At 41.3% G+C, this 26,518-nt stretch overlaps 1 protein-coding gene across 1 annotated transcript in view; it reads left to right on the top strand.

The window, feature by feature from the left end:
* LOC121871627 (protein unc-119 homolog B-like) overlaps positions 1 to 26,518 on the top strand; it is a 107,837-nt gene that overhangs the window by 43,407 nt on the left and 37,912 nt on the right. Inside the window, exon 3 of the mRNA XM_042374065.1 lies at positions 13,166 to 13,279. Within this exon, the coding sequence (XP_042229999.1) occupies positions 13,166 to 13,279 (114 nt within the window). The remainder of the gene's footprint in view (positions 1 to 13,165; positions 13,280 to 26,518) is intronic.

Below are 26,518 nucleotides of genomic sequence, written 5' to 3'. Positions count from 1 at the left end.
AACAATCAGACAACAGCAGCACATTATATACTGTGTATCATGCAATTATTTTGGTATTTTTTTTTTACTAGAAATTTATCCTTGTTTGCCTCCAGGGACCATCACCTACAATACTAGAGTTATAGTCCTAAACCCATCGTTACTCAATATAATTCAGATATAATTTGCTTATTATAGTAAACAAAATCTTAAATTAAATCGCAAATTATGTCATATATGAATGGTTATGTTATATAGTGTGCCTGAAGATGGATACAGACTGCTCCCTCCCCAACTGTCGCGATGAAATAAACAAAATGTTTTGATGTGTTGTTAGGTTCTGATTTTATTGTTCATCAAAATTCATGACTCCGCTTCCCAATGGACATGTCTGTTGCTGTGTGTGTGTGTGTGTGTGTGTTTATAAAATTCACCAACGGTTTATATCTCCAGTGAGCCGCTAGTTACATGAGCCACAAAGACCTGCATCACTTGGCTGATCATGACCCAACTCTCGGTGTAGAATCATGGGATGTGAAGGACTTCCTCGAGAGATCCCCGTCCCTGGGGGTGACCTCACGGCGGAGCTGACAAAAGTACAAAACTCTTCGCCGATTGACAGTCAGTTGGCGAGAGATAACTCTGTGAAAACGCCTCACTTCTCAGCTCATCTGGTACCCACGGTCTAGCTCACACCTGGCGAGATTAGCCATCGTACAGTGTGTGACTGTGTCCGTAAACAAACCGCGTTAAACAAAGTCACAAAAAAGCCAGATTCAATATTACGTTATATGTCAATTTCTTGTCGCCGCCATTTTGGTTGTTGACATTCTTGTATCTTGATAATTATAGGTAGTTGATGGAGGAATGTTGAGTGATGGAAGGAATTACACAAGAGCAGGAAGAACGAAGGTAAATACCGATCAGTGAAGCTTATCAAGAAGAAGAAAAGACAACCTTCGTGTAGCGTCTCAACCCGGCCAAGTTCAACAGTTAATATCCTTAATGGAGTTCCTCTCTCATACTCTACTTCACGCGCCATTAATGTAGATGATTCTGGTCTCCAACAGCCGGGGGAGTGTGATGATGTTGCCTCCTACCACCCGTCCTGCCCTTGTACTGAGTCACTCCTGTTGCAGCTACTGTACTCCGAGATAAGCCACAGGTGTACAGGACAAGGAGAGAGGGTTTACACACACACACACACACACACACACACACACACACACACATACCAAGGCTCTGAGATTGCCGCAATAAAATAATCCACTTTGGTGATCACTACGGCTCAGTGGTAAGAGGTACTCAACTCGATCCTTTTGACGCGGGGTTCGAGTTCTCATTGGTGTCGTAGAGTTGCTACGTATGACTTGTAGTAAACATCGTAGAATCGTCTGCTATTTCGCTGTAAAAGTTAGATTAAACGAGTCGAATTTGTTCCTGGTTGTAATTTATTGAATAAAATTACAGCTACCATGAATATATATAACTACACCTACCATGAATTAAAAAAAATGTACCTTCCATTGAAAATTACACGTACCATGGACGATGAAAAAAAAGCCTACCACCGATAGGCCTATTGAAAAAAAAACCTTTCATTGACGTCGAAAAATTGTACCTGCCATGAATTCGTCACGGGCGGGCCATTCTCTGTGCTTTATACTAATTACAAAAGCACTACACATTTTTTCAACCTGAACATTAATATCACCAACAAATTGCACAATACAACTGAAAATAATAAAAAAAATCGGTGGAACTTTTAATATGGCGGATGTTTGTGTATTATGACAAAAATTAAAGTCAGGTTATTGTTTTATGGATAAGTGTAAGGTCATGTTTTGAACCTTTTATGGGTTTGTATTATTCGGTGTGTGAGAGAGAGAGAGAGAGAGAGAGAGAGAGAGAGAGAGACTATTAATCTTTTCGCTGCATGTTTATTACCTTCACCCTTTCAGAATGAGGGAGGAGAGAGGGTGGTATAATCAATAAATGCGTGAGTCAATTGTGCATGTGAGCCAGTTTGACATTACCTGGGGATTGGTCAGGGTCTCAGCTCTACCTATTGGAGATTGATTTGAGCTCAGGTTAATAGGAGAGGGATTAGGGATAATTGGATTGATCTGGGTTCGGTAAAATAAATCAGGTCAAAGGTCAAGGTCATTCGCCCCTCATTGTCTTGTTCACCATCACAGGGCAGTCTTGTTCTACAGCGTCAGTGAAGGTCTTGTTTACACACAAGGTGGAAGAGATGTCTGATGCGTAACACTGAACTATTGTATTCACCTGTACTGTACAAATCTGTCTATCACCAGAGTCATTCACCCTTGATAAGTTGATAAACAAACACTTTACTCTGCGGCTACTGAGTGTGTTCACTTCACTTTAACACTGATCATGAGTGACTCCTTTATGTTAAACTTTAGTACACTGTATAATTATCATGTTATCGTCCCTCTGAGTTATATAACAAAAGCTCACTTAACTTTCTTTATAAGGTAAGCTTACTTTCCTTAAGCTAAACAAACCTAATGTAACATAGTATTTGACCGGGAAGACGCCTCACCTTGTGGGATTATACAGTATTTTCTTTCTTATTTTTGGATGAAATCTTGTGTTGTGTTATTTTGTGTTTCACCTCCGAATTGGAAGTTGGTCGTCCGGGAGAGGTGGTCGACCAATCCTAAAAGCAACAAGAAAAAAGTCGATAATCCCACGTTAAGAAATATGTAAGCTCCACCGACCGAATAATCAGGAAAAATTACACCAGTAATTGGTTCTTGGGAGAAGCACTGTTACTCGCCTCAGTGGACAACCTGGTTAGATTGGTACGTTACCTTATCGTTTAAGTTTGAGGTTTTTGGATGCGTCACGAGGTGCTCAGACGATCGGTGAATGTGGCCAATTTTCCGCTGTTGGACATGTTGTTACCTGGTGAGCAGAAGGTGATTCACTCACGTAGCCCACCAGGTGAAAGTATGGGCAGTTTGTTTTTTATCCGTAATTGGGAAATATTTTCACGACAGTTGGTGGGTGGTAGGTGATGGTGCTGGTGGTAGGTGATGGTGCTGGTGGTAGGTGATGGTGCTGGTGGTAGGTGGTGGTGCTGGTGGCAGGTGGTGGTGCTGGTGGTAGGTGAGGGTGCTGGTGGTAGGTGCTGGTGCTGGTGGTAGGTGATGTTGCTGGTGGTAAGTGATGGTGCTGGTGGCAGGTGGTGGTGCTGGTGGTAGGTGATGTTGCTGGTGGTAAGTGATGGTGCTGGTGGCAGGTGGTGGTGCTGGTGGTAGGTGATGGTGCTAGTGGTAGGTGATGGTGCTAGGTGCTGGTGGTAGGTGGTGGTGGTACTGTTGGTGGGTGTTAGGTGGAAATAAGCACCTGACAGCTTTGTCAGCTATCATTGATCAAGTTGTCTTACTGTTTACCATTGTTGTTTACCTGTACTGTCTCGGCTCTCAGGAAACTGTATACTCCCACGACCAACGTATAACTACATTGTCTATATTCACGCTGAACTGCTAAGTTTATAAACATGCTTATCCAATTGTAAACCTGTTGTTGGTGAGCGTCAGGTGGAGGCGCCCTCACTCACCACTACGTCCTCTCCTTGCTATAATGGGAGAGCGGACACTTGGCGGGGCTTCACCGCCACACGGATAATCTCGCCATGTTCCTGTTTGAGTGTGGTGCGTTACCCTGACCATGTGGACTCCTACGGGGGGAGGGAGCGAGTGTTGGGCCCCACACCGATGCTGCCGGGGAAGAAAGCCTTGTAAAGTGCACTACCATTAAGACCCGTAATTTGTTCCTAATAAGTGTAGACGATCCATTAGTAGCGTTAATTAGCGCCTAATTACTACAGGTAATCCACTAATGGAATAGACATCCCAGCCAGGTAATTTTAGTTATTAATAATCGATAGAAATTTGTGAGAGGGAATTGGTTTGTTTACGTACGCGTGTCAGGGATAATGACTGTTGTGTGGCTATAGATAGATATGCCGTAAAATCGTCATACAAGTTCACCTAGGTTCAGCATGTCCATAGACAGTGCAGGTATATTTATTCAGACAGTGCAGGTATATTTATTCGTTATAAAATGTAATCATTTACGAACTAAGCATTCCAATATATATTTTTTGTTCACACTAAACATGGTTGCTATTTGATACTATGAACACACACTACCTTCTACTCTCAATATATACGGTAACGATAATTCATATACAGTACAGTATCGAAAAACGACTTGGGGGAGGGGGGGGGGCCTTTAAACATTTTCTTTAGTATCCCATTGAAAGCTTTAAGTTTTCTGTGGTGGGAATGAATCAAAGAACTTACTGTGAAGTGAGCAACCCCAACAAAAACGTCTGACTACAATAACATTATTCTTGTGGACTTTGTTTTTCGACTTTAGCTAAATATAGGAGAAGCCGTGTTATCCGTCGGGATGGGGGTCGGATAAACACTCTGCACACAGGCAAGTAACTTTACTCATACCAAAAGAATACACGTACATTACAGTAATCACCAACCAGGTATATTAATGTGGGCAGTCACTTAAGTGTACATCATCACTTAAAAATACACTTATTACACTTAAAACCAAAACTATACTATGCATAAGTAAATAGATCGAACGTCTGTACGTGGATATAATAAAAAATATGTCTTACTAAAGCTTGCCGGGTAGTCAAGTGGCGGACGATAAAGGTTTTACTATATACTGTACATTAATTTATGTCATGTCTGAGTCACTTACAGGTAAGATCATCAGGTAGATAAGTGATTCTCGTGAGACTATAAACATTATGTTGTTAGTCTTATCTTACTTCAAGTACCCACAAAGTTGTTGTGTTTAATTGTTTAAAATAATTATCTCTGAAGTTACAAGTATAAAGTGTTAACATTGTGAGTTTAGCCACACATAGGATCATTAGGCAGTTGTATGTATGTAAGTCTGTATGTTGTGTTGGCATCATACACTCACCGCAGAGACTTGTGTGTGTTTAGTCCTGATCACCAGTTAGAAGATTGATTGAAACATTTTATTTAGCCAGAAAAATACAGTTTATCGCTGGGGTGTATCCGAGTCCTTGTAAATATTTGGGGGAAACCTAGCACACCAACTCGCGGCGGAGGATGAGTTATACAAGTAGTGTCGTGGTGTTACTGGCAGCGGTGGTCTTTTCACTCAAAGGCCGGGGGATGTAATGCTATTTCCTGTGGTGAGTGTGCCGAGTGGGCCCCGTGCCGAGTGGGCCCTGTGCCTTCTGTCTTTTTCTGTGTTTTAGAGTTGGGAAGGAAAAATGGGATTCCTTTTTCTTACGCCACACTCATACTCCTTTTCTTTTATATCATCATCAACCTGTGTCAGTGTGATGCTGGATGAAGACCTCCCGTTAAACACTCCACTACCTCACCATTTCCTGTGTCCTTCTGGTAGTTTCTCTGCGGTAGTGTGGATTAATTATCTTTGGTAGTGGAGGTACTTTCGCCCTCTGTTCTCTCAGCGAATTGAGTTGATTTTTTTTTTTAGTCTGTGACCAATTGTAATTTTTGTGCATTATTTATTTCATTTCTCTTACCAATCAGTCCGTCATCACCTTCATGTTTGGTGTGTTCGAGAGACCTCCTCCTTCCTCAGCCAGACCTCAGCTTGTCTTCCGTAAAGGTCAACATAAAACACTTCGTCTCTTTTTAACAGTGAAATCTTTGTCCCACATAATGGTTCAGTCTTCTTGTGAGATGTGGCACTTAGAGCATTTTTCTTGTCTTAAGTCTCTGCTCGACAGTTTTAACAGAGGAACGGTTTCTAACTGTATATCTGACCGTAGCACAGTGACTGGGTACTTGTTTCCTTGAACCTTTTCCATTTTCCTTCTTTTCTTTGACAGGATTTAAGTTTCTTCAGATAGTTTATAATCTTACTTTAGAAATAGTTCCCCCAGAAGCAGAGATGGCACTTTCCTTAATTAACTACATTATGTTTCGGTTTGTTTCACTTAAAGACAGAACATCCAATCCACGGAATTCGTTTTAAGACTTGAAAATAAATTAAATATGTATTCTGCTTCATAGAATTTTCTCTTTCGATAATTAACTACTGAACTACCGAAGGTTACTGCCAATATATTTCTCTTCTTGGATTCTGGTATATATGAGAGAGAGAGAGAGAGAGAGAGAGAGAGAGAGACCGTCCTCACCTCCCGGCTGCTGGTAGACATAGTACCTGTTTCTTTTAATCCAGGTAATTAAACACGTCATAGACTCCTGTAATGAGCAGTGAGACACGACGGGGCAACTGTAATACAAGTTCCGGACAGCTTTGTGTTGATGAGGAGGAAACAAATTTGATTACCCCATTAATCCATGAGCAGTATAAACCCTAGTTAAGGTCTGTAATACGGGAAGACTAGTTTGATAAATGATAATGGTATTGATTTCTTGAGGATGATATTCCTTATTATTAATTTTAAAGGTACAAGATACAAACAGATGGAGATAATGACACACACACACACAAACACACACACACACACACGCACACACACACACACACGCACACACACACACGCACACACACGCACACACACACACGCACACACACACTGGTTTCCTGATGTTATGTGAGGAGGAAAATGTGAGTGACATAAGTGAGGAGAGAGAGGTTAGGTTAGGTTGAAGATTGACCCAGAGCGCCTTAAGTCGACTCCCAGTGGGTGTGAGCAGCATCCGTAAAATAATAATAATAATAATAATAATAATAATAATAATACAAATAAAAAAATAAAATAAAAAATGAAAAAATATTATAAAAAGTAAAATATCCTGACTTACCAATACTGTATAAGTGTGATAGGGAGGGTAAGGCAATGAATGTGGTTGTGACAACTTAATAAAGGTTTGGTTGTTAAGGAGTTATGAGGGTTGTAGTTATGGTTGTTAAAGAGTTGTAGGGGGTTAGTAATTAGGAGTACTGTGGCCACCTTTCCCCTTGTGTATTGTGGCCACCTATCCTCTTGTGTGTTGTGGCCACCAAATATCTCGTGTGTTTTGGGCCAGAGGTTGTCGTAATGTGTGGCGGCAATATGTATCGTGGTGGTGCTGTGGTGGCGTTGTGGTGGTGCGGTGTGGTGGCGTTGTGTGTCGTGGTGGTGCGGTGTGGTGGCGTTGTGTGTCGTGGTGGTGCGGTGTGGTGGCGTTGTGTGTCGTTGTGGTGCTGTGTGGTGTCGTTGTGCTGTGGTGGCGTTGTGTGTCGTGGTGGTGCTGTTTGGTGGCGTTGTGTGTCGTGGTTGCGTGGCGTGTCGTGGTGGTGGCGTGGTGGTGCGGTGTGGTGGCGTTGTGTGTCGTGGTGGTGGCGTGGTGGTGCGGTGTGGTGGCGTTGTGTGTCGTGGTGGCGTGGTGTGTCGTGGTGGTGGCGTGGTGGTGCGGTGTGGTGGCGTGGTGGTGCGGTGTGGTGGCGTGGTGTGTCGTGGTGGTGGCGTTGTGTGTCGTGGTGGCGTGGTGTGTCGTGGTGTGTCGTGGTGGTGGCGTTGTGTGTCGTGGTGGTGGCGTTGTGTGTCGTGGTGGTGGCGTGGTGTGTCGTGGTGGTGGCGTGGTGTGTCGTGGTGGTGGCGTTGTGTGTCGTGGTGGTGGCGTTGTGTGTCGTGGTGGTGGCGTTGTGTGTCGTGGTGGTGTTGTGATTACCACACTCGTGCTTTGTATTGCCTTCTGGAGAGCAAGACAATTGATTGGCAGACTGTGAGAGAGAGCCGCAGTGACTTGGCGAGAGAGTGGTGGTGGTCAGCGAGGGAGAGCTGCAGTGACTCTTGGTGAGACAGAGAACGGCAAGAAAACCCTCACATCAAGTTATATCAGGAACTGTACGATATTTCTCACTTACTCATTTTTGTTTCGAGTGTGGAAATATTTAGACAAGTGGCCATCAAAACTTCTTGGAGGATTTTAAGAGGGATCTAAACAGCTTTCGTCATGTACAATTAATAAACTTCATTATTTTATCAAGATGCTGTATTTTACTATCACTCTTTATAATGTCAATAAACACAAACATAACATCCCAACCAGTTTCCCCCATTAAAGATCTCTACTCCTCACCAAAGCCGGAAAATGGGTGACTTATTTCCATATAAGTATCGTCTTAATTCTCTAGTGTGTTCGTGTTTGATCAACCCTTCAATAAAAACAACTTTATTAATAGATTACTGCAATAACTTATACGACTTGAGGTTACTCGAGTCAATTTATACTTTAGAACATAAACCAGACGTGCATAATACTGATTCAGGTGACCCTCTCCACGTAATTACATGTCATCCACAGTAATGTATTCACCTTTCTATTTTAATGCGTTCCCACCTGTATAGTTATTTATAATTGTCTTGCTTTAATAATTTTTAACTTTATTTAATGATTTATTTAGATATAAGGACTTAGTTGTGTGAGTATATATTTGGAGCATTGATTTGCTTTTTAATTGTTTTCATTGTATATCTTGTGTGATTTTTTTTAATAAGGATTTTATATTTCTTTTAGTTTTAAGTATGTCATAATTTATTCTCATATTTTACTTTTCACGTCTCGGAGTAACTGATGATCACGGTAGCATCAATAAATGAATTAATACGCTAAAAATAATGAGACGAACTCTTATTATTTGATACAAAAAATACAAGGAAGAGGAAGAGCCTTGTGCCAGGGATCTCGTGTTTCCCAACTCGTGACGCTTGTGCCGGCCACAGTCAGCAGCTGGCAATATTCAGATTTTGTTCATTAAGAAAAATCACTTGTGTATTGAAAAAACTTAAAATTTCATAATGTTGCGATACTTTAGCGCGTAACGGAGATAGTGTCGTGTAGTGTGTAGTGTAGATGCTTTTCTTATGGGTGTAGTGGAGGTGCCTTAAGTTTATATGGTGTAGTGTGTAGCAAGACCTATCATCATCAAGTAAACACTCCACCTTGGCCATCCAGCCCGCCCCACCCTCGCTTGTGTTGGTCTCTGTGTCTTGTAATAAACTCTACATCGTAAATGAAGACATAGAAAGATACAGTCACATGTCTACACCTCCAGGTTGCTCAGAAGATAACCTCACGACAACATGGTGGTGGTCTAGTGACTCCTATCATAAAGTTAGTGGAATATCTGAACTTGAAAATATACAACTATTATTTACTGATCACCATTCAGTTAAGTATCGCTGCTACTGAGTGCGTCTTAATGCACTCACTCACCCTGGAGAGCAGACGTGAGAGGCGGTTCATAATTGACACATGGAACACACTGGAAGACTTCGTCCCTAAACTGCTCACACATATTGCACTAAAATGTGACTCATCCCTGTGGTGCCAGAGGAGGTCATCACAACAGTCTCCAACAGTCTCCTCGTCAATCTGGCTGTGAGCCGCTGGCAGCATCAGCCTGGGTGATTAGATTGTCACCCGGGAGGCTAGGTTGCACAAGACCTCAGAATCGTCGACTGGTAAAGTGAGAGGTGGTGCGTTGGGGGGGGAGGGGGGTGAGGGGAGAGGGTTGGTGCCCCCCCCCGCAGCACACAAAGACCAACACCACCACCGGTATTGACCCTCCTTAACATCCTACCTCACGTTGTGGTTTACTGAATGAACACTTCATTGTATTATACTCTACTATAATGGGAATGAATCTCAGACATGGAAATATAAATTGCAATTTCCCATTTTAGGAATTTAACGAAACACACACACACACACACACACACACACGAGTTACATAGCGTATTATTTATAAATAGTTGAAGCACTGGTCTGGTAGAGTTAAGACCAGACACTGTTGTTGTCATCGAGGTTCACGCTGGTGTTATGAAACAAACGTCATCATGATGCACGAGGATGTCCACAACGCTGATGGAGTTATTACTCAATGTATTGTGAGGCTCATCCTCATCCCTCTCCTCCAGGCGTATTAGAAAATGTGACTCTGACCTTTGTGTGACCTCACGCCTTGACCTTTTCGTCAAACAACTCCAGGGATGACCGACACCAGACAATATTTCCTTTATACCTATAACGTTAACCTATTTCTGGTATTTTTTTAACATTATAAGGAGTTGCGTATCAATCATTTAACTAAACTAAAACTGTAATTCATATTCTCGTGAGAACATAAATCTACAAATCCGTCGAATATTATAATTCTTGTTGGAGTGACACACATACTGGCTGCCCCATCACAATAATTACATAACTTGCATATGTTATTGAGAGACCATTGTTTATGAGAACAAAAACGCTGCAGCTGTCAATAAGTGTGTGGCAGTTGTTGTTGGCCGATGGTTGCCTAGCGACCATTGGTTGTGTTTTGTCACCTGTGTATTCATGCTCCCGGCACACCTGGCTCTCAAGGTCGCTACTCCACACACCTGTTATTATAGTTATTGCTATTAGTATTGTTATAATTATTTTATTATTTTCATTGGTATTTCATTATTATTATGATTATTATTATTATTATTATTATTATTATTAAAGCTGAGGGTGTTCCGGCTACCGTCATAGTTTTTTATATAATATTTCTGCTTTCTTAAATTAACTTGATATATTATTACAGAAAGGCGTAAATAATATAATTGTGATTATTAACTAAACACGTTATGCAATGTTCATCTAATATTCAGTATGTAGAAAGAAGTTTTTAGTTAATATTTCAGTTTTAATTTCCCAAGTGTGTGTGTGTGTGTGTGTGTGTGTATCAAGTGTAATATTAGGTGTGGTGGTAGATGTGGTAGAGTGTGTGGTGGTAAATGTCATGGTAATTGTGACAGTGATTGTGGTGTGGTAGTATATATATGATGGTAGATGTGGTGTGGTAGTTGTGGTAGTAAGTGTGGTAAGTACGGCGACCTGTGGTGTAATGATCAGCATCCACGCCTCGTAAGCAAGCGAACCCGGGTTCGATCCCCGGGCAGGGTGAAACTATGGGCAAGTTTCTTTACGCCATTTGCCTCTGTCTACCGAGCAGCAATTGGGGACCTGGATGTTTATCGATTTGCGGCTCGTATTCCGGGGTAATGGTTAGCCAGTGCAGTGGCGAGTTGTCCGGTCTTCTCGGACTATTCCTTGACACTGGGTCACCCAGCTCGTTAACTTAGGGTGTGGTTGTTGTGTTGGCAACAGCTTCTACACCTTAAACAAATTCACGCCTAGGTGGCCCTAGGGCCGGCTATCCTCGTTACACGAGGGGCAACCATTATTTTTATTATAGGTGGTGTGGTAGGTGTGGTAGTAAGTGTGGTAAGATGTGTAGTTACAGTGTTTATAGAGTTGCCACACCCAGCTGTAGAAACCCAGCAGTAGGAAGGTCGTAACGGGAGACAACTGCTGTACAGACCAACATTTCTCAGGTTTACGACGGCTCCCCTCTACAAGACACCTGTAATAGAACGAAGAAGAATAAGAAGAATATTAGCAGAAGAAGAAGAAGAAGGAGAGAAATTCAGCAGGAGGAGAAGAAAAAGAAGAAACAATTTAGCAGGAGGAGGAGGAAGAGGAAAGGGAAGAAAGAAGGCGATCACCGTCAGTAGAGAAATAAAAACGAGAGAGAGGAAGGAAGGGACTTTTAAATTATGTATCTCACGTGCTATTTCTCTCTCTCTCTCTGGTAGATGGACTCAGGTACGAACACTTAAGAGGTACGGTATGTTCGTTCCTCTTATCACAGGGGAGGGGCTGAGGTAAAGGTGATGGCGATACTAAAACCTTTTGCCTCCGAGGGAAATATATAACCAGAGTAAAGGTTTAAAAGATGTATCTTATAAAAAGTAGCAACCGAAAATTTTTTGAGAAATGTGTTTGTCGTGCAGCGTGTCTGTCACTCTGTGTATACGTGTACCCCTTCGTTGGTGTAGTCACCACTCATTAACCAGATGCACACCAGCCTGTATAAACACCTGCATGAGGGTCACCAAAACCAGGTGTTTCTCTGATGCTGAAATGAGTCACTTTGGCCCCAGGTGTGCTGCTGTATGTACACCTACGACGGAATATCACTCTGTCAATGTTAGTATGAACCAGTCTAACTCATCCTAACCTAACATGTCCCTAGCTAAGGAAACCTAATCCTTCCTGACATAAACCAAACTAACCTAACCAAACTAACTTACCCAAACCAAACTAAGCAAACCAAATTAACCTGAGCAAACCAAACTAACCTAACCTAACCAAACTAATCTAACTTAATCAAACCTAACCTAACCTAACTTATTCATACAATGGGTAGAATCTTGAAGAAAAAAACGAATCAAAGTTTTAGCGTCAATCTCGTTTATGAAAGCAGCTGACTGAAAAACTTCCAGAACTTTTCCTGAGGCATGACGTCATCAGGTACACGTCAGCACCTTCCCACACCTGATGACCTGCCGACACACTGTACATCTCTTCCTGGAATTTTTTTAATGTGGACTTAATGGCTTTGAACTTGATGGTTATTAAGTGTTCATTCTATAATCAAATACCAGTCATTTTAACATGTAAATAACTAATGTCTAATAACGCATTGTGTTTTAACTGTGAACATATAATCAGGTAATAATCATGTATTAACTGTGAACTGGGGAGTCATAATCAACAGTTTAAAATCATTAACATGTTAGTATATTTCACGCTGCCTCACCGCTTTATGCCACGACACGCCTAACACACGTGTTTACTAAGGGACCTAAATTTAGCATCATATCAACTTATAGATTTTTCCTATCACGACTCTCCATGCAAAAATCCTACCATAAAAAAAATATCACTGATACTGGTCAAGCGAAATCGTAATTTATGGAACTTTTACGTGAATGGTGGAGAAAAAATTGCCAGAAATAATGTGCAGGGAAAAAATTTATTACGTCATAGGGAATAGTGTTGTCGTCTTGATGGATATATAAATTAATCTCGTTTATATCTTATTACGAGTTACTGTTTATCATTTCATCACTTTCCTGATCATTATTTTATCAAAGTCATCATTATATTACCTATCAGTGCCTTAATCTATCTGTCTTTTTAGGTCTTATTCATTATTTTCATCCTTGTTTATACAATGATTCAACTACATTCACTGTCATTAGGGTTGATTACTTTATAAACATCATTAAATATTCCCATCATACCTGTCCCAAATGACCTTCACTAATGAGGGTGTTGTGTGTGTGTTTCAGACTACCTGTGCTCGCCGGAAGCCAACGTTTACGACATAGATTTTACAAGGTTTAAGATCCGGGATATGGACACAGGCACAGTATTGTTTGAGATCGCCAAGCCTCCGCCACAAGGTGAGTACTGGGTGTTGTGTTACGTGGGCGTTGTGTGTTACGTGGGCGTTGTGTGTTACGTGGGTGTTGTGTGTTACGTGGGTGTTGTGTGTTACGTGGGTGTTGACGTTCATGGGAACTGGGCTACATGGGTACTATAGGTGGACATATGGGTTAGGTGAGTATCAGTGAAGGTGTGTGTGTGTGTGTGTGTGTGTGTGTGTGTGTGTGTGTGTGTGCGCGCATAAGTGCTTCACACTTATATACACAAAGATTAGTTTGTTTACTCATACCTGCAATACTCTTAATTAAATAAATAATATTATTATACGGAATTAGTTACCAGGAACCATTTAATAGAGAGATACGGTCCACTATAGTTAATGTAATAAAACAAAATACATAAAAAGTAATTCATGGGTTATAATGTGACTTATGGTGGATAAATACGGGATAAATACGGATAATGAGAGGATAAAAGTGTAATAAATAAGAATAACAATGGTATAGATATTTTGTTAAGAGTGAGAATGTGTTGGGAGACCAAAGGCTGTGGTGGCACTGTAGTGGAGATGTGGTGAAGAAAATAAGAATTACGTTTCTTGGTTATTTGCTTTAATGATTTTTATTTTTTTAATTGGTGATGACTCAAGTATGTGAATTTATTTGGTTCTGATTATTTACTTAATTAATTTTAACTCGAGTATAATTTTGAAAAATATTCTTGTTTCTTTGCGGATAAAATAAAAAGGTCTTATTTCCTTCATCTACTGTGTTTCTGTCTGCGAATATTACGAAAGGCGATTTGATTTCCTATCCTTACAAAAATAGATCATCAGATAGCGTATCCTTGGGGGGAAGGGGGGGGGGAAGGGGGGGTGGGGGTTGCAGATCCCATATCCTACCTAGAACAAAGGATGAAGCCGTAGATTCTTAAAGGTGAATGTTCTTTACTCTCTCGAACAAAGGAAGATTTTTACACCATCACAGTCAGCTTATCCGATAGAGTTATTTTCATGTCCTGGGTGATTCATATAGACACAAGGTCGTGGGTTTTAGAAAATATTGTCGGAAGAAGAATTGCATTTGAGTAAAGTTTGGATGATATTAATATAAATTTTTCTGCATTCTTAATTTTTTGATAATACTGTATTTACTTATATACGATTAAAAAGTACTAATAAGTATTAAGGGAAGACGTCGTATGAATGAGTCTGTCGAGGAGTAGTAGGAGTGTGTAGTAGGAGTGTGGAGTAGGAGTGTGGAGTAGGAGTGTGGAGTGGAGTGTGGAGTAGGAGTGTGGAGTAGGAGTGTGTAGTAGGAGTGTAGTAGGAGTGTGGAGTGGAGTGTGTAGTAGGAGTGTGGAGTAGGAGTGTGGAGTAGGAGTGTGTAGGCATGGAGTGTGTCTTCCTCAGTGAAGTATGAGGCGATGAACACACTACACCAAGAGCTGAGTCAAGGTGCTGCCTCGATACACTAACTCTTTTAAATGACATAAGGAAGAAAAAAAAAGGAAAAATGGCCAAATAATTCCTTACTAGTGTTAATTGATATTGAATTATTTGACCTTAGTGGTAGTGTTGTCTTGACTCGTGATGTGATGTAACTGCTCTCCACTACCACAAAAATAATCACCTAACTCTCGACTGTTCCTGTGTATGATGTAGCGTGGTAATGTAAACAAACACCTCCGCTTATATAGAACTGTCATGTGAGTTACGTTAGCCTGTGGTGGTTTCGAGGTCGTGTTGGCATGGGGAGTGTTAGACTAGGGGAGGAAAATATTGGTCTAAGGGAGAAGTGGAGGTGTGAGGAAAGAACCTTAAGGAAAAAAGAATTAAAACTTTCACTTTAGTTTGTTGGAAAGAAGAAGAGATGAATAGTGTTCGTTGTGGGGGGGAAAAAAGAGAGGAAATTATCGCCATTGTTCGAGAAATAGCAATTTTTTTTTTCCGGGGAAGTGAACAACAGAGAATACTGGTGCACTTCTCTTCCCCCACCACAGATCAGAATTTAGTGTGTGTGTGTGTGTCCGCGAAAAATGAGACGTAATAAAAAAGCTCATGAAATTAAATGCTGCTGTTGCGCGTGGGATCGTGGTGTCGTGGTGCGGTAACAAGGAACAGCGTAGCATAAATCAGCCCTGAGCATCATTAGCATATAATGGTCTCATCTTCCGACACTGCTGTGATAAGAGAGAGAGAGAGAGAGAGAGAGAGAGAGAGAGAGAGAGAGAGAGAGAGAGAGAGAGAGAGACTTTACGCTCGTGTTTATATAGCGAGATATATAACGAGATACTGTATATCCTACTCTGGTGGGTGTTCGCCTTCCATAACAGGACCCGAAGATAAGTCATTTGATTTATCTCTGTCGTCCCACACAACTCAACTCAACACAACACAACACAACACAACACAACACAACTTAACACATCCTCATACACCACACAAAGTTATGTTTTAGTCATGCATATACACTGTAGTTCCCTGTATGACCATCCCCCTCTTATCTAGTTCTCTCCCTCACCATTGCACCTTCTCTCTAGCGGAATTCATCTCTTAATTACACTCGCTTCTTACCAATCATCCAACATTCCTTTCTCTCATTATATCCACCATACCTCTTTAACCTTGATCTGCTCTGTCCAACATTCCTTACACATTCATTTGTATCCTTGTTTATCATCCTTTGCATCTTATTCTGGCCACACATACTCCCCCAGTGTGGGTTAGCCTCCTTGTGTGCATAGAGACCTTGGTGGTGTGGTAAGGTAGATGGTGTCAGGTGTTGGTGGTGTCAGGTGTTGGTGGTGTCATAAGATAAACCACAGAGGAGATTACATTACCTGTACAGTGTCTTTAAAACAAGTGAGGATTTTGGCATGACTTAATATTATTTATCTTCAATATAACAAAAATAAAGAGAAAAAAATAAATATCAATAAATAATAAAGTTCACAGGTAAAAAAAAATCCGAGTTGTTTATCCCAGGGAGAAGGAAAGTAAAAATATTGATTATCACAAAAGATAAAAAAAAAAAGATCGTAATAAGTCAGTACAGTAGTTAAGACCAATCACCTTGTCCCATGTGCCCAGTAAGGCTATTTAAGGAGGGCCATTAAGGGCATCGTAAAAGAGAGTTTATAACTTAATGCCTTTAGGTTGTCAGAGATATACGGCTCTGTGTGAGTGTGAGTGAGTGAGAGAGAGTGTGTGTGTGTGTGTGTGTGTGTGTGTGTGTGTGTGTGTGTGAGAGTGAGAGAGTGTGTGTGTGTGTGTGTGTGTGTGGCTGAAGATAATAAAGCAGCCGGGGAACACAACTAGTCTTCTGAAATTACATTGTCTTGTGGGGGTAAAAGGATCAGTCATAAGGAATGAAAGTGATCACTGAAAAAACCAATCTGAAATCAAGAAGACCTGACGTTAACTGATAACCTTGAGAGGAGGAATTATATCAACAGAGAGAGAGAGAGAGAGAGAGTTCCAAGGTGCTGAATGACCTAACCTAACCTCCTGACTACACCTCACCTAGAACCTCTTGACTCTACACCTCACCTAGAACCTCTTGACTCTACACCTCACCTAGAACCTCCTCACTCTACACCTAGAACCTCCTGACTACACCTCACCTAGAACCTCCTCACTCTACACCCTAGAACCTCCTGACTACTACACCTCACCTAGAACCTCTTGACTCTACACCTCACCTAGAACCTCTTGACTCTACACCTCACCTAGAACCTCCTCACTCTACACCTAGAACCTCCTGACTACACCTCACCTAGAACCTCCTCACTCTACACCTAGAACCTATCCCCTTCACTGCTCCTAATTTACATATTATTGGAACCTCTTGGGGCATCTTTTATTCAGTCTACTCCACTCTCGAAGGAAGAGAAAGAAATGCGAGTCAGGCAGCGAAGGAGGGGGGGGGGTGTGAGTCAGGCAAAGAAGGAAGGGAATATGAGTCAGGCAGCGAAGGGAGGGAATGGGGTAGACTGAATAAAAGATGTAGCAAGAGGCTCCAATAATATGTAAATTAGGAGCAGTGAAGGGGATAGGTTCTAGGTGTAGAGTCAGGAGGTTCTAGGTGAGGTGTAGAGTCTGCAGGTTAGGTTAGGTCATTCAGCACCTTGGACCTCTCTCTCTCTCTCTCAGACCTCATCGTTATCCATCTCCCTCTCCCCCCCCCCAAGTCGTAAACCAGCATTAAAGGCGAGGTCTTCCTCCCTCTATTACGTTTTTTGCTCACGAATTTCCTTCCTTTTCATCATCTTTTTCCCCCAAATTCTTGTTTCTTATCCTTCGTCTTGGGAAAAATGTCTATATTTCCCTCATCTTATTTCGCTTTTAGGGGGTCTTAATTTATTTTTTCCCGTCTATCTTCCTCTTTATTCTCGAGTCTTATGTCTTATTCTCCCCTCTGTTTCTTTCTTCTCCTCCTATACCTTCCCCAGAGCAACAAGGCGAGTGTAGAGTTTCCCGAGCGCCAGAGGGTGATAACAACAATGAGGTTTCCCCGTCACCTGATAATCCCGTGTTTCCTGGTGAGCACAGATGATGACGATAGCTAACTGGGTTTCCTTATCTGTTCACAGCATCAACAATAATGACCAGTAGAATTTGTAGAGTCTTCCTTCCATCAGATCTCTCTCTCTCTCCTAACTTAAGTGTTGTTTTACTTTCTTCTTGTTCATCACTTATGTTTCGCTCTCTTCCATTTTCTTATATATGCTTTATTTATTTATTTTCACTTCTGCTTCTCACATTTCCGTCGTTGTTTCTGTCACTTTCTATTTTGTTTCTCTCCCTTTTCTGAATTTATTTTTATCCCGTGTGCAGGAGTTGAGGAAGAGCTCTTGCCTCCTCACCCTCAGCCTCGTCGTAGTGGCTGTCCGAAGTCTTGGCCATTTATGTTTTTTCATGTTTTTCATCCGTCGTGTTTCAGTAATCCGACCCGATTTTTGTACTTGAAATATAACGTAATTTTTTTTGGTCGTACTGGTGACGTAATTTGTTGTTGTCGTACTGGTGAATTGATCGTCTTAAAACCACGTTTGTTGTCGCCTTCTTGTCAAACAATTTAAAGGAAACTTAAGATTTATCCATCGTTCATCCCACAATTTGTCTGTCAAGTCCGTCTATTGTAAATACTATCAGGTACTACATTACTTTGACACCGTATAATTTTCTGTCTATTTAAGTCCAGTGTGGTAACCATCGTACAGGTAGGATTTATATTTAGCACAGTGTTGAAGTACCATCGTTTGTGCTATTCTTAAGACGAAATTTTATTCAGAGTGAAAATGGCGATCTGGCGGCCATTTTCTCTTGCTTGAAGTTGCCATAAACAGTGGCTGTAGACACACTGGGAGGAAAACATGTGTTGCTGTCTCACACTTTACTGTCTTGTTTATCCTTTACTCATTTCTGTCTCACTTAACCAACTTTTTCCCCACTTTATGATGACCTTGGGGAGGTACCCTAACAATACGACCTATATAACGACCTTTGACCCCCATAAAGTTTATAAATCAACTCAGTGTGTGTGGCTTCATGTTACATATTTTTCAGACAAGTCGATATAATACGAATATTCCCTCCCCTGTGGTCTGGATGTGTGTGTGTGAACCAAGTGGGTTTTAACTACAAGCTGGTGGTGAGATGGTTATACTACTGGGTCACACTACAGGCACTGGGTCACTCTACTGGCACTGGGTCACACTACTGGCACTGGGTCACACTACAGGCACTGGGTCACTCTACTGGCACTGGGTCACACTACTGGCACTGGGTCACACTACTGGCACTGGGTCACACTACAGGCACTGGGTCACTCTACTGGCACTGGGTCACACTACTGGCACTGGGTCACACTAGGCACTGGGTCACAGGCACTGGGTCACACTACTGGCACTGGGTCACACTGGCACTGGGTCACACTACAGGCACTGGGCCACACTACTGGCACTGGGTCACACTACTGGCACTGGGTCACACTACAGGCACTGGGTCACACTACAGGCACTGGGTCATAATACAGTCAACCCTGTACCACAACCATACCCATAGGTGGAGGAAGGGAGATAGTAGGGGTTGTTAGGAAAGGGGTGGGGAGGGGTGAGGGTGAGGGCTATATAGAGGGGGAAGATGAAGGTAAGGGATAGGGGGGGTGACGTTAAGTTAGGGGGGAGGAGATGGAGGGATGGAGGGGAAGGGAGGTGATGGTAGGTGGGGAGAAGTGAATGGGGAGGTTATATTTGGTGGGGATTTGAAGGCGAGGGGTGAAGAGAAGAGATATAGATGAGGACTTAGGTGGGTGGGGAGGGGGTGTATGAAGGGCGGTGGAAGAGGTAAAGGGGGTGAGGTGTCTGGTGGCTGTGGTAACAAGGTGATTATGTTGAGGCAGTCTGATGCTACTGGCTAGCTTGTTACTCTCTCTCTCTCTCTCTCTCTCTCTCTCTCTCTCTCTCTCTCTCTCTCTCTCTCTCTCTCTCTCTCTCTCTCTCTCTCTCTCTCTCTCTCTCTCTCTCTCTCTCCACATGACACTAACCACAACAGAAACAAAACAAATCATATTACAGAACAAAATCCCAAGAGTAATCGTATGACAATTGTACTCATAGCATTAACTTTTATCACCGGGAATTTAGCCTCCAAACAACACACAAAATATCAACCATTTCTCCGTAAAACGAGCAGTTGAAACAGACGTGTATGCAAATTAAGTGTTCATTTTTTTTATACAGTCGAATTTCGGCCGTGAAAAAATTCATTATATAATATTTTTCCTTTTATTTACCCACTTAGAAAACTTGTTGACTTAGTGGTTAGTGTAGAAAGTAAAGGCTATTGCCAGCAGGAGTTTGAAGTAGTATATTGATAAACTCTTATAAGATAAACAATTCACTGAGAGATAAAAGTTAATAGAAATTATAAATGGGATTTTTTTTAACGAGTACATTGCTCACTTTTTAACTGATAACGGGGTCTTATATTCACGGTCTGTTTTTCCGTCTCCAAACTTTCAATGCAGGTTTAGGTAAATGCTTTAAACTATATGGAATAACATATAAGATCATTCCTATACTGAAATATGCAAATAAGGTTAATATTATGTCACCTGGTATAGTAATAAAAACAATTCCGTAAAAAGACAAGGTTTTATCGATATTAAAATCAAGGTGACTCGATGCTCATGTGAATTTCATTAGTGTCTATCTAAATTAATTCACCCAAAATTTACTTATTAAACACTGTGTATAATGGGTGGACATTTTTCTAAACTCTCAGCCAAGTGACGGTAATAAAACACGGTAAACTGGAACTGACTGATAGCAGCTGTGAGATTACCCCTCCCCTCCCATCCCCTCCTTTCCTTTCCCCTCTCTTTTTCCCTCCTCACCCTCCCCCTCCAACCACCCTTCCTTTCCCCTCCACATCCACTCCCTTCCCTCCTCCCCCCTTCTCTCCCCTCCACATCCACTCCCTTCCCTCCTCCCCCCTTCTCTCCCCTCCACATCCACTCCCTTCCCTCCTCTCCCCTCCCCTTCCCTGATCCCTATCCCGTGTTGACCTTAAACCCGCTTTACTTGACTCTACTCTCTATCCCACCCGCTGGTAAATGTTGGACCCACACAGCTGGCCTCATTCAGTGACCCTTTTTGATGTCAGATTAAGTGGGGTTGACATTTAGTTGTAAAGGCCGTGTACAACTAAGCAAAAAAAGTATCGTGACTGCCTTTCAATCCAGTGACTCATTTCGGTAAACACTGTAGAGGCTGAAACAATTGGTAGACCTGACGATGATGTGTTTGTGAGTTTCTCTTAGACTTTAACATGGTGTAGTTATATAAATTAAAGAACTATTACATCTTCAGGGGCGAGTACAGTCTGTACTCGCCTCTGAAGATGTGAATTACACGAAAGCGCTTGGGAACTTCGTGTTTTCTTTTTCCTTGTGGTTATCAGCATATACCTGGATCACGCGCACCTACAGTGATTTACTTGCATATATATATATATATATATATATATATATATATATATATATATATATATATATATATATATATGCAATGTTAAAGAGGAGAATGGTATTAATGCTAGAAAGTTATAGAAGAAATCGATTGATGGATGTTTGGGTATTAAATAGCTTTATTGTTATTATTTTTTGTAACATTTGAAGATTTAATGAAGTGTTTTTTTATTAATTAAATTTTCTCTCAGAATTACAAAAAAAAACACTACATTTGTAGATATTTTTAAATCTCTCTCTCTCTCTCTCTCTCTCTCTCTCTCTCTGTTTTATGGAAGTGTGTGAGAGTTGGTGAGCTGGTAAAAGCCTCCGGGTCTTCCGTACACAAGCCATTACGGGACTGTCAGGGCAATAAGTCCCCTCACTTGTTCCTCGTCCGGGAAAATACTTCCCTCCCCCTCTTTTTTTTTTTACTGAAATACTATGAAAATATTTAACCTCCAAATACAAGAAATTAAATTGTATTTCTTTTGTATTATTTATTTATTATCAAGATACAATAGTGGGTGTTTGTTTATACATTGTACTGCATTGGTGAAAATTCTACTCGATTTATATGATTCCCTTTAGTGTGTATGATGTGTATTTTTGTATGTATGGATAGTTTTTTTTTTTTATATATATTGCAAGTGGTGTTGGGTGTCACAGCGATAGATGACATTGTATATTATATTAAAACCTATTGAACCTTGGTAACATATTCGTGTTTTATCATAACATTGTACCTAGCCAACATATGATAGTTGTACCAATGGAAATTTTTCTTCGTGTACCAATATTTTCGTGAAACAGATGCGTCAGTGTCTGGTTACTAAGATAATGAGGATGGATTCTTTTTAGTTTCCTTAGGTAGATAATTACTTAATATAACTTACGAAAAAAATCAGTATAACTTTTGCGAGCTTTAAGGAACACGATAATAATTCCCCCAATTATTCGCGGATATTCGCCAGTTTTCGCCCCGCTGGTAATAACGTCTTCGCCCGCTCCTTTTATCCCTTAATGGACGCTCTCGTTAATTATTTTAAGGAGCTCACCGTGAGATTGTTTTATTACCAGCTTACAGTGACTCGTATTATCGTAAATATTAAAGGTCGGTTATACTACGGTGTCTTACTCTGTTACAGTACAGGTTTACTTGGCTGGTTGAGGTGGATAGGAGTAGGTTAGGGCTGGACGTGGGCGGGGCGGGGTGGAGCGGGGCGGGGCTGGATTTTATTGGGCGAGGCTTGGCTTGGCTTGAGATCTGCACTGTAGGAATATACGTCCAAGGATCCCGATTCTCATATACTCATGCGTTGAATTTTTATCCTATACAGTAACTAAGAAAAAGTGCAGTTTAAACGCCAGTAATGATGATTTGTGCTGCAGTTTAAGAGAACCAGCTTAAAGTGTTCTTATATCATTAGAGACAAAAATAAACTTTAGATCCTTTGAGAATCTGAGTCCAAGACCTGAGTGAAGGAACTAGTCTTTGAGTGAACGGTGGTGGATTCCTGGCCGTGTGAGTCAGGCATCCTTGCCGTGTGAGTCAGCCAAGTGCCCGACTTTTTCTGATCGATTGACCAACGGTATGTTTCCCCAGTGTGGCGTGAGGGTGTATTTACTGTCCCTCATGGCTCTCCAGGTGTCCCAAACGGCATTTTCTCAGGTCTAGGGTGTTTCCTCCAGGCCTAGGGTGTCTGCTCCTCGAACACGACTGCCAAGCTATTTGTACGTTTATTGTTATTTTTAGTGAAAGCTGATGACACGTATCAACCAACTCGTAACCTCATGGTCAGGTTTGTATCATCCGAAAAATAAGCAGGTTAGCGGTGGTGGTGGTGTTATGTTGCACGACCAGATGGGTCATGTATAACGTGGCGAGTGTGTGAGGTACAACGTGTGGTCTACACACTACATAATATACAGTTGTTGCTTTATTTATTTTCTCTTGTTTCGTATAAAAAAATAAGCTAAACAATACTTTGGTAACTGCTGACATAATTTAGACCAGTAGGAGTTCTATTTGTAGCCACAATTCGTCTTGACTTATTGACTGACACTCAGACATAACTTCCTCGACCCGTGCAGCTAACACGGCCAATGTCGAAGGTCGACTTTACCTTACCAAGTATCGCCCATCGTCCACAAGTGTGACGTTGATAACACATCTTCATGATACACAGAGAACATGAAAGGTGTTACCACTTTTACGATGCGTAATAAAAGATATAAACTGCGAGTCCAAGTGTGATGTCATCAACGTGAGTGGCTGATGACGTCACACTAGGAGGTACCTGACTCACTACGGCTTCGATATAACGATCACCACCCCCACCAGCGCTACAGGACAGTAGTACAGTATCTCAACAACATGTCTCAAGTCTCATTAATTATATATTTTTATGGATAAACAATCATGAGACATTTAATTAAGAAAACATCAGAATTGTATAGAATATGAGAAGTGAGGGAATTGATACACCGAGAGAGACATGCCTCAGGACCATAGATTAACATAATAAGGTTACCACATCCAGTAAGCGTCACATAATCTGTTGGTGGCTTGTGACTCCTGGTTGAATTACGACAGAATATTGACCCAAACCACCTAATTAGCCTCTTTCTGGCCTTCAACCCTAAAAGAATGACCAGAAACATTCAGGTCTTATATTTGTTAACAGTCATTGTGTGAGGCCTAGAACACATTATACTTGTGACAATTTTCAACTTATTAAGATTATATATGACCGACTAAGAGCTTAAACCATCGGTGTTGTGTTGTTTGGTATCATAAAGTCCTTACAAAGACCAAACTAGAAAAATGTAATTAACAAAAGCCAGTTTAGTGGACCAGGTACTGTAGAAGTAGCCTAATTGCTACTTAATTTACACAGAATTAAAGGAATGGCGATAATTACTTAATAAATATTTGCAAAAAAAAAAATACGAAAATAAGAAAAGTAAAACACTGTAGCCTCCTCCAAACACACACACAATATTACCTAGATCAAGAACAACTCATCACAAGTAAAGTAGAAATATTATATATCAATGTTACTAATTTAATATTTATAAGACATAAACTTAATAAATAGATAACTTAGCTTTAGTGTGGTGTTGAGTGAGTGTGTCCCTCCCCCCCTGCGCCCCCCACCCCGCCTCCCTCAGTTAATGATCAGCTGTAGGGGAAGGGGGAGGGGGGGGGAGATTTTTAGGGTAATATCATACTAATTTTCTTCATTACGATTCAGCTGTAATATTATGACCTTGGTTTATTTATTTATTTATTTTTATTTATTTTCTCCATGAATTTAGTGAAGCAAATTGACCGGAAGTGAAAAGAACTTAAGATTTCATTATATATTGGGAATACTCTTACACACACACACACACACATACATACACACACACACACACACACACACACACACACACACACACACACACACACACACACACACACACATACATACATAAAGAGTAGTGTCCGTGTACAGTCTTCAAGATAAAAATAGTTCTTACACTTATATCTTTACGGTCAGTACTGTATTACCATAACGAAATAAATTAACAACATAAGTAATTAATTATACCAGTTAGGTTATAGTGACATTTATCGTGTGTGTGCGTGCGTGTGTGTGTGTGTGTGTGTGTGTGTTCTGTAAGTGATGTGACATCATTTTCTTCCCTCCATCTTTATTACTCTTCTTCCTCTGTCTCCATCTGTCTCTCCTTCATCATGACTCATCTCTCTTACTGTCTCCATTTCTCTTCATTATTGTCTCTCTCCTCCCCGGTACAGTCCTTCATTTTTATTTGACTTTATGATTCCTTCCTGTTTTACCTTGTGTGTGTGTGTCGACCTGTGGTGTAATGGTCAGCATTCTCACCTCGCAAGTGAGCGGACCCGGGTTCGATCCCCGGGCAGGGTGAAACAATAGACAAGTTCCTTTACGCCATTTGCCTCTGTCTACCCAGACTGCTGGGTAGACAGAGGGACCTGGATGTTAATCGATTTGCGGTATAATGGTTAGCCAGTGCAGTTAGTGAGTTGTCCGGATCTTCTCGGATTATTCCTTAACACTGGGTCATGCAGCTCGTTAACTTAGGGTGTGGTTGTTGTGTTGGCGACAGCTTCTACACCTTAAACAAATTCACGTCTAGGTGGCCCTTGGGCCGGCCATCCTCGTTACAGAATGGTCAACCATTATTTTATTATACACAACACAAATATTTATGAATTTGCTTGTAAGAGAAGGATCTCTTGTTGATTACCTCCTGACTCACTCCTCCCCCGACTCTCTCCACCCTCTCCTCCCCTGACACACTCCTCCCCCGACTCACTCCTCCCCCCGACTCTCTCCACCCTCTCACCCACTCCTCCCCCTGACCCACTTCTCCTCTCCCTCACACTTCCTTTTTTCTATTTTTCGCCATGGCTTCCTCCTACCCCCCCCCTTCCTCAGCGTCAGTGACCTTCTTGATACGACGTCTGTAAATAACCAGTTAGTCACTTCCTTCTCCTCCTTTCCCCTTCCCCACCTTCATCCTCCTCCTTTCCACTTCCTCTTCGCCCATTACTCTCTTCCTCCTCCTCCTCCTCCTTCACCGTCCCTCTCTCGTAAGTTATATTTCCATCCTTCTAATTCTAGGTCATAGTTCCTCCTTCAGGCACGTCCGTCGTCTCCTGAGTTAGAACCAGTAATACAGAGCCATAAACCACAGGACAGGTATACTTAAACTCCATAACTTAGCTAGACTCTCAAGATATAAATCATACTTAAATTACTTCCCTAAGATATAAATTCTACCTAAATTCCTTCCCTTAGCTTAGTTCCCTTAAGATATAAAGTACCCTTAAACCCTATAACCTCGTCCCCTTTAAGATATTCGGCATACTTAAAACATTTCTTTAACTTGGGATTTTAAAATTTATCTTGGGGTTTTTCTCTCCCTAAAATCTGACACTACACAGGTCTCTATTCTCACACATCCTGAAGGTGAAATTCCTGACGAACTAGTGACGTGGGAACCCTTTAGTATCCGGTTCACTACCATGATATAAAAATGGCGATAGCGATATTGTCACAATTACTGTGCCGTGACTAGAAGCTTTCTCTCATCCACACTTGGGAGGAGATATCGTATATATTTATCTCTCTTTCTTAAGAATGTCTGAGAATTTGGGTTAAAGACTGTGTGTAGCGTGACTGACTGACTGACTGTCTCCGGTCTGAA

Source organism: Homarus americanus, unplaced genomic scaffold (assembly GCF_018991925.1).
Source record: "Homarus americanus isolate GMGI-L3 unplaced genomic scaffold, GMGI_Hamer_2.0 scaffold51859, whole genome shotgun sequence".
Taxonomy (NCBI): Eukaryota; Metazoa; Arthropoda; class Malacostraca; order Decapoda; family Nephropidae; genus Homarus; species Homarus americanus.
Note: the sequence above shows the minus strand (reverse complement) of the source record. Positions and strands in the feature narration are given on the sequence as shown.